At 41.5% G+C, this 9,440-nt stretch overlaps 1 protein-coding gene across 3 annotated transcripts; it reads right to left on the bottom strand.

The window, feature by feature from the left end:
* Positions 1–970: 970 nt before the first annotated feature.
* Positions 971–9,071, bottom strand: senp2 (SUMO specific peptidase 2). 3 transcript variants are annotated; one of them, XM_018726208.2, is made up of 18 exons: positions 8,768–9,071; positions 8,275–8,330; positions 7,974–8,086; positions 7,189–7,273; positions 6,892–6,949; positions 6,643–6,805; positions 6,234–6,343; positions 5,454–5,539; positions 5,247–5,304; positions 5,105–5,147; positions 4,894–5,016; positions 3,351–3,506; positions 3,042–3,173; positions 2,577–2,780; positions 2,390–2,469; positions 2,205–2,289; positions 2,021–2,116; positions 971–1,907 (listed from the first exon to the last, which is right to left on the bottom strand). In XM_018726208.2, exons 1-18 carry the CDS (start codon positions 8,938–8,940, stop codon positions 1,845–1,847), a joined length of 1,884 nt encoding a protein of 627 aa, XP_018581724.1. In that variant the 5' UTR covers positions 8,941–9,071; the 3' UTR covers positions 971–1,844. The 3 variants fall into 3 exon arrangements, with proteins under 3 accessions (XP_018581724.1, XP_018581732.1, XP_018581715.1); XM_018726216.2 differs by having other exon boundaries at positions 4,894–4,983; positions 6,643–6,808; XM_018726199.2 differs by having other exon boundaries at positions 6,643–6,808.
* Positions 9,072–9,440: the final 369 nt, after the last annotated feature.

Genomic DNA, 9,440 nt, shown 5'->3' on the forward strand with positions numbered 1-9,440 from the left:
ATCAAAGGGTCTTCAGTACACACACACTAAAGGGTAAAAAAGCACAGCATAAACTGTCAATAGGTAAAATAAATGAGATCATTTGTTACATTCCTAAAACCAGAAATTAAGCTTGTTTTTCCAAGAGAGTATTTTCTTCTCTTCCCACGAGCCATCTCACAACAGACCTTAAGGTAGGAAAAACAACATAGCACAATGTAAGTGCAAGCAAATCTGGCCTAAACAGAGTATTATGCAACTGGTAGGTGGACAATATTTCTTTAAATGTTGCCTTTTAGTTACAAATGCAGTGTTAAGTGAGAAGGGGGAGAAAAGAAAAAAAAAAAAAAAAAACCAGGAGCACTTAAGAGTTTTTATTTATAAAAATTCAAAACTTGCATCAAAATTTACAAACTATGGTGGCTAGAAGTCTGATCACTTCCACTATAGAGACATGGAGTGAAAGTATTTTGGTGTGCAATACAGTTGTATATACATACTGTATATATGTACACATTGCAAGAGACTGGAAAGTAGAACTGTGGTAGGAATTGGGTTAAATGTGACTGGCAGCTTAGCAGTGGCCACCCTGTCCCAGCTCCTCCTGATAATTAAGACCACTGTTACTTAAGTGGTCAACTAGATCTGGAATACAAGGCAGTTTGTCTGTAGACAATAGAAATAAGAGTGGGGGGGGGGGGGGGGGGAAGAATCCTGTTATGAAGAGCTCTCTCTAATGACTATTAAATGTATTGTTTTTTTTTAAAAAAAAAAGGGGGGGGGGGGCAATCCTGTCCTCAGTTTTAGTACCCTTTTTCTGTAGTGCATAACTTGGGCTTGTTTAAAACCTGTCAGATCTGTTCACCCCCTTCTACTTCACAATATGCAATTACAGAAAGATGGTGAAAAGTGTTACTGTATCATGCCACTGTAGTCTTAAAGTGTCTCTGCACATTAAAACTAAGCATAACAGAATGTACAAATGTACACATTTTTGAATATCTTTAAATGCAATGACATCCATTTGTTTTTATTAATTTCAGTAATGTTCATGTACACTTCCATGAAGCCTATGGAAAAGCATCACATTGAACTGCTGCCTGAATTCACAAACACGCAGAGGATGAATGAAACTGCACCTCCGCAATACGAAAATACCTCTTCAAAACAAGAGCAAGCATTAACTTAAACCTTGATTTACCTACACATTTATCGCCAAAGGATACTAAACACGGAAAACAAGATAACCAGCAAAATTTTCAGGTGTTTTGTGACATGCTAGTCCAGTCAAACCAACAGTTCAATAACAGGTCTATGAACATTCAGTTAAACTATAAAATTAAGTACTTACACAACAAGCTTCATACAGCTCAATTATCAATGAGAAAAAAAATAACACTTTGTGAGTACACTGTCACCATACAATGTTCACGTCACAAGTGTGTACGTATTGATGTTGGGGGGAGATCTACACACATTTCACACAAAAAGTATATTGAAGAGTCAAGGCACATTAACTAAATCTGGCCTGAGGCACCAAAAATAAGCATCAGCTGTAAGTAAACCAAAATATATATGTATATATGCAGTTCTCAAGTTTAAGAACCTCACCCAGAAGTAATTTTACAAAACCACTCATTTACAATTGGTTCAGTGTTATTCTCTCCTCCATTCACATTCATATTGTTCCATAGCAACTTTACAAGTGGGAAAAGGGAAAAATATGCAAAAATAGCTTATCATTTTCCAGGTGTTGAGATCAGTATGTACAATTTTAGAGAGGATGCAAGGGTGAGCAGCTGACTCGGCAGTCCCTTGCTTTGGTCATACTGTTACTGGTTACGTTTCCATGGTGATACATCCTCTTATAGCAGCCGTTGGTTAAGGATTTCCCAGATCATCCTCCTTCGGAAATAAGGCACATGACTCTGAAGGAAAAGAGAATTTAAAAAACAGGATTACAATGGCAGCTTCTTATGAACAAGAAAGTCCGCTAGTTCAAAGGAATGAGAAGTTCCCCTGAACAGAAGAAAATTAATACCTGAGTAAAAGTGAGAGGTCTGCCCTGGGAAATGTAGTCAGCATATTTACAGACGAAGACTCCGCAATCACTGCCATTGTTCTGTTGAGGAATCTCCTGTAAAGTAAGAGTACCTGAGTACCATGGGAAACTAAAAACCTGAAGAGGAAAATTCCACTATTTTGCTTTACTGCATCATACTAACCTTGGCACTGAAACTGGCTGTCACCCATTTGGAGATATCCAAGTCTTTGCCATTCTTGATCTTAAGCTCTTCCTTCAAATAAAGTCTGAACCATAAGACCCAACCCAATGAGTTCAGAGTAACATAGTAAAGAGTTGCATAAACAGCCAATGGAGCCTTCCCCAACAACACTAAAACAAACTTACAGCAAAAGCTTGCAGATGTCGTCATGTTTCTGGCCCATGGAATCATAATACATCACAGACTTTTCCCTGAAGTCGATCACCTCGAGAATGCAAAGCACACACCCAAAATGCAATTACTTCTCTCAATTTTACCTGCCTAAACAACGGCGCTGTTCTGACTGTTTATACACAAGCAGAAGTAACTTACAGAGAGGGACCAGTGGACTCCCATGTGCAGCGGTACCACAATTATTTCATACTGGAAGAGATCCACTGCCTTGGTCCAGCGGCGCACTGCTGCGTGGCCACCTCCATGCAGCTTCGGGAAGAAGAACGTGTTGAAGGCATACACCTTCCTACCCCTGCCTTGCTCGTTGCGGCACATCAGCAGGTTCATGTAGAAGTTGATCACCTAGAGTGTAGTAAAGAGCAAGCATATTTACAAACTAGTGAAAAATCCCAAGCTAACAACTAGGACAACAAAGGGGTTATTTTCAATCCTGTAAAACAAATGTCATTTCTGAGGACCCCTTTCACCCATCTCTGATGTCTTCCCAATATGAACAGTTAGGAAACAACATTCTACTTCCTTCATGACAGTTACATATGTCCTGGCTCTTGTAGGAAATACTTTCAGATCATCTGTCACTCCAACCTCAGCAGGAATGAGTACCTCATCATTGAGCCAGCCTCCATCCTTCAGGGTGGTCAGGTCCCTCTGAGTGATTCTCAACTTGAAAGCACTGCTCAGCACCAGGTTTGGGTCCTTCTGCACTAGGGCCTGCCTTACCTCCTGCTGCATCTCCTGCCAAAGGCAACACATACCATCAGCTGAGCAACTTTGACTGACTGCAAACCATTTATACTTGTAAGACAGCCAATGAAAACTGCAGACAGACTTTAGATATGGTCTGACAAAACCAGCACTGCATCAGGATGTGCAACTAAGTGACTGCAAAGGCACTAGGCTTCGACAACTGACCTGGGTCAGCCTGGGAAACTCATCAGAGCTGGAATAGCTCTCTTGGACTGGCTGTTGAGTCTTGATTGCAGGGCAGGTTGGGGTCACAGGCGCACAGTCCACTAGGTTCAACCGGGCTGCCACTTCAGCAGACAAGTCCACGTCGACAGGCTGTTTCTGATGAGCAAGACAGCAATATCTGAGATTGCACACCTAAAGGCACAGAATGCCTTGGTACAGCTAATGACCATGCAAGCAGAGTACACACTGAAAGCATCAGTATTTCAGTTTAAATCTCTCAGTATCTTGGGGGAAGAGAGGCCACCTAAGCTTCATAAAAAATAAATCTTTCATTTAGGACAATTTGTGGGTGTGAAGGAAGCAGGACCAAGACAGCTGACTACTTCAAATAACTAAATGTTTTAAACACATTACTGTATACAAAATAAAAGCATAGGGCATTCAAGTGAGAAATAACCAAGGGCTAAACATGCATTTGTCAAATGTACTGCTGCACTGTAGTAACTATAATTTAAATTTTTTTTTTAAACCTTAGAATTTGTGTAGACTGAGAACACTGTACATCAGGCAGGATAGCTAATTGCTGTTTAGAAAAATGGGGAAAATGCTTTAGGCTGGCTAACAGTTTGACAAAATATAGTGTAAAATGCAGTAGCTATTTTTTGTGGCTCTTGAAACATTTTCCACACCCACTCCTAGACAGCATTGCTCTCTTAAGTATACCAAAAATTGCTTGGAGTTTGGTCAGCCCTCCAGCAGAGGTGAGATAATGAGAAAGTGGCATCAGCTGCACAAGCTGCTGCTGATTCAGTTATCAAGGTGGGCAGCAGTCAGGCAAAAATATTCCACCAGGTCTTCCCCATTCTGGTCATCTCGGCCCAAAATCTCATGACAAAAAAAAAGTCTAAAAACTGCTCTTTGCATTTGCTCCATATGAATAGGCAACCATGAAAGTTATCTGAAGCACCTGGAAACAACCACTGCCAATACATTTGCATTCTAGGTGGATAATTTGGTGTGGCTTCTTGACAGTATCAAAAAGCACCATTTGTGGAAATTATCTTCAGTTTAGTTTGCAGATTTTTGGGTAAATGGATAGCAACTGACATCATTATGAAATTATCACTCTCCTTACACATGCTGTGGCTTCTTAAAATTTTTATTTCTGTGCTTTAATTTTTTTTGCAAGAAGCTGAACAGTTGAAAAGGAAGCAACTATTTCCATGGTACTCTAAAATGCTTTAGGTTTTTAGGAGACATACAGCAACAGACTGGTAATATCAACTTTGCCCAGGAAATTGTTTGACCCAGCTTTCAGCTCATGTTCAGACCTTAGTGAAACCAGTGGCAGCTTCTAGGTATCCTAAGAGCCTGCAACCTCAACCATAAATAGAAAAGAATGGTGCATTAGATATATTCAGCAGTTAAATCAAACTTTTTACCAAGGAGTTGTATTTAAAAATAATTAAAACCCTAGACACACACACTGCACTGGTAAGACTGGACCAGAGAAACCCTGAGAAATAGGGCCAGAGGGACTCACCCATGCAGTAGTTTCATGGCTCTTTGCAGCAGAAAGCAAGAATTCAGTGTTGGATGACCTCTCTTGGTGTCTGGCCAGCGTGTCTTCAGCCTGCACGCAGACAGCACCCTGGTCATGATTCTTCTGAGAAGCGGGAATCCAAGTGGTCACAATGATGGATGTTCTCCTGTGCGGATGAACTCTGCATACAGCAAATAGGTAATGTTCTTACCGTTTCTTTTGCAGATCGAGGGCCCACTTTCTCATTTTCTTTTCTGAAAGTAGAAAAGAAATTTGTGAACAACCCGTGGCGGAAACAATCCAACTGGACAAAAGAAATGCTGCTTTTGGTGTGATCACATGAAAACAATTACCCATTTTTACACAATTCAGCTGAGGAGGCCCCTCTCCACACAGATGCACTTGCATTTGCTGAAAAAAACGCAATGAAGAGGGGGGAATACTTTTCATTTCACAAAAGGCTCCAGGAAGTGAAACATTTTACGTTTGGTTCTGTACTTATGCAAACAGTTTCATCCCCTCCTTTCCCAACCCAAAAACTCTTCCATGGAATATTTTACCTCTCAAAGGACCAGCCTTGCCGGCGATAACATCATGGGTTCTACTGAAGAAAGCTGGTCTATGCATTTCAGAAAGAAGAGGCTTTCTGAGGGTAGAGAAGCACAGAAAACAAATCTCATCAAACCAGGAATAAAATGAGACTTCTCATTAAGCACAATAAAACAGAAGGAATATCGTTATGCAGAATACCATCTTCTACTGAGGCAAGACTGCGCTCCATTGCATGCATACAACAAAGAATCCAGGAGAGACAACACATCAGCCCCCTTTCACAAAGATGAATGTTCTATGATGTGCACCACACATTTTTCTTAAAAACACAACTGAACTGAGTCACAGACAGGAGGAGTATACTGGGAATATGCAAATGCATTCAGATAAAGTAATACAGCACCAGGGCTAAAAGTTAAAGAATTTAGGAAGCAAGCCCATGTAGCATTAAGAAGCTCTAAAATAAAAATGGGACTGAATTTTCCAAAGTTTATTACAATTTTGAGGCATATCCAACTGCTAATTAATCTGAATAAAAAAAAGTTGTCAGTCACATTTCTAACAGAGACCTTCTGGGGTACAGTTCCTTACCAAATAAGTACTGTATGAATAATCAACAAATTCTGTATCTTCATGAGAAAACATCTGAGCTGCTATTGAACAGGGGTATAGAGTGGGGCAAAACATCTTGTTAAGGAGCTTTTGAACAGTTGAACATCATTCTGCTAAGCATTTTTGACATACACACACAAATTCCTTGCACACTCATTCTGATCAACAGCACTCACATAATTGGCGGTCGTGTCTGTGCAAAGGGCAGAGGCTTGTTCTTGGAGTATTTCTCCGACACCATCTCCACAAGGAGTCTGTATCGTTCTCTGTCAGTTTCTTTCAGAGCCTAAGGGGTAGAGAAATATTTGTATAAAAATTATTTTGTATGTCTACCTACAGTTGACAAGAATTTTACAAACAATAACATTAAAAAAACCATTTCCAGCTTAACTTCAACATGTGCAAAAACTTCATTCATAAAGCTAGATAATCACAATCCAGAAAGCAGACTTGTCAAGAACAAAACCTCAGCCTACCATCCCCACACTCAAACCAACATCAAGGTCAATTCAGGCCCAGTATCATCAGGCCTACTTGCTACAACACATTACACCACAAGTCAATGACTGACAGATTCTAGCTCACCGCCTCCACAGTCAGACAGGGTTTCTGGCTCCAGTTTGATGGGGGCACAGCAGGTGAATCTACACTGCATGGGGTTGTGTCATTCAGGGTGGAACGATGGGGTAGGAACTGAAGTGACCGCCGGTGGTCCTTTCCTTTGGTCCTCTCCACAAACATTCCTGTCCTACTGTACAAGACAACCTGAGGTGGATGAACTTGTCCAGCTTTTAGCTAATCATTTTCTGACGTCATTCATGAAAGAAAACTTACTTAGGTTTCCTGACCAGTGCTCCCACTTTACCATTGTACCTCACTTCTCTGGGTTTCTCTGGGGGGGGGGAGGGAAAAAAAGCTAAGGGCCACCCCAAAAAATGCAAACTCATCCGATTCAGACCATAACATGGAGCTGAGCACATCATCTCGTTTACATGTTTCCACAATGTTATGTTATGGTTCACATTTTTCCCTATATAGCTCGATGTTCTCTCATTCCCCAAACGTGAACAACTCTGAATGCAATCTGCATCAGCATTACAACACACAAACGAGACATCAACGGTAACTTACCCATCTTCATTTCCACATAAGTTATCCACTTGTTCAAGCCGTTACCCTGGATTTCATCAACTCCCAGCAGCTCCTCTGCAGGAACCTTAAAGATGATTTAAATATTGGTTATCAATTAGTGTTTCTTCAAGAAACATGGTTCAAGTAACAGCCCTCTACATTTCATAATAGTACAACAGGGCCACACCACAATATAAATTCAGAAGAGCACCAAGAGCACATTAATACCTCTGTCCATTTAGTCACACTCCCTCAAGAAGGAATAAGTTAAATGTAACTGAGCAGATTTTTTGTGGTAATTTAAAAGTTACAATGGCAACTGCACCATATTTTTAATTACACACTGCAAGATCTTATCTGATAACACCAATCCATATTCAGTCTTAATTTCTACATTTCAAGTAGACTAAAGCGGTTTTACCGTTTTAAACAGTCTGTTTTTGCATACATTTATTAATTTAGTAGATATTTTTTTTCAAAGCAGTGTATGTGTCAGAAAACACAATGGGGGTCAATGCATACTCAAACTGATTTTATGCAGCATAAAATGAGAAATATATAGAAAATACAGTGGTGTGGGTGCTGAATACACTGTCCTGATCCAAGGTCAGGTCTTTTGTTAAGTCATTTTTTTGCCTTTTTTTTTTTTTTTTTTTTTTATATATTTTCCATTGCAAACATTAGAACAAGAGACAACAAGGCAGCTAACCAATAGATATTCTGACTATGCCTGCATTTCAAATAAATACATACAATAAACATTTTCAGATCTCACACACGCACACCTGGTCTCTGGTACAGGCACTTTGACTCTCCGGAGGTGTGGTAAACGGGCTTTGCAATCGCAGCAGTCCTACGACTCCGGAGAAGGTCTTCTTAACAAAGCTGACCACTACATCTGAACAAAGATGTCAAGTTAAACAATGTCTCCTCCATCCTTCACTGAGGACACACACACCGTGGACCATCAAATACCACCAGTGTGTAGGCATCAGGAACAGGACATCAAATGTTTACGGAAAGAGTGGTGTGTCCCTCGGTAAGACAAAACAAAAGTCACAAACTGTATGTATGATTTACAAATACCTTTTCTGGGCCTTTTTACCTCTCGGTGGTCAGGTTTGAGGTCAGGTGAGTGGACACTGCATGAAGCAGCCAGATCCAAAGGGGAACATGCAAAGCAACAACACTCACATTGATGATGATGGTGTGTTAAAAAGAACAGTTCCTAAAAGCATGACAACGATCGAATATGAAAAGATCAGAATAGCTCCTACACATAATCAATCAATGAAACCTGGAACCACTGAAGCTCCGCCCACCCGTCGCTACAGAATTTAACACCGAATTACGGAGTTAGACTCCGCACACCTGAAACAGTTAGCTAACATCTCCAGTCGTCATGGCTACCACCTCTACGCTGTCAAGTAGGTACAACGTACAAGACACGTGTATCACTGTTTACTTATCAAAAAACAACTCATGAAAAGAGCTTCATCATGATTAAATTTGTAAAGTCCAATTGAGCAGCCCAGAGTTAGCCACGTTAGCTCTTCGGAGACGGAGGCCCCGCACCGACCTCTGGTAGTTCCGCTTAGCCGGCCTGCTGGGGGTCTCCTCCTGCCGCCGAGCGTCCGGACCCGCCGCCCTCGACAACTGAGGGCCGCGGGCCCCCTTGGAACAAGCGGGGGACTTGAGCTCGGCGTGAGGCGCAAACAGCGAAGATATGCCGTCAACTATCCATTCGTACATCCCAAAAAGCCAGGCGAAAGCGGGCAGCCGTTCGCTCGTCAGGGCCAGCTCTGTTTCCGAACCGCGGCGGCGAAACCGGGGAGCGCAACCACCATTCGGGTTTCAAAACGTCGTACGCAGTGCGACGCACAACTACGGCGACAAGCGCTCTAGCTGTGACGTCATCGCTGCCCGTTCCTACGCATTGCACGGAGAGCGGGAGCGCCTCTGCGGTTGTTTTGGCTTTTCTCGTAGCAGTCGCGTGCAGCGCTAAACAGTCCGAATGGCGCATCACGTGTGTCGAGTGCTGATTTTTCATTGGTCGCATCAGCATATCCTCAAAAGTCACTCGAAACAGCACTGGAATGCGTAATTTCATTTAACCTTTCTTGGTATTCATTGAAAAGGCAGTCAGTCAGTAGGAACGTATTAAATGAACTTTATTAAATATTGCAGCGGAGTTGTTACAAATCGCCTTAATTAAACACACTGAGAACACATAAAACTTGCTTAAAATGAAA

Source organism: Scleropages formosus, chromosome 14, assembly GCF_900964775.1.
Source record: "Scleropages formosus chromosome 14, fSclFor1.1, whole genome shotgun sequence".
Classification (NCBI taxonomy): domain Eukaryota; kingdom Metazoa; phylum Chordata; class Actinopteri; order Osteoglossiformes; family Osteoglossidae; genus Scleropages; species Scleropages formosus.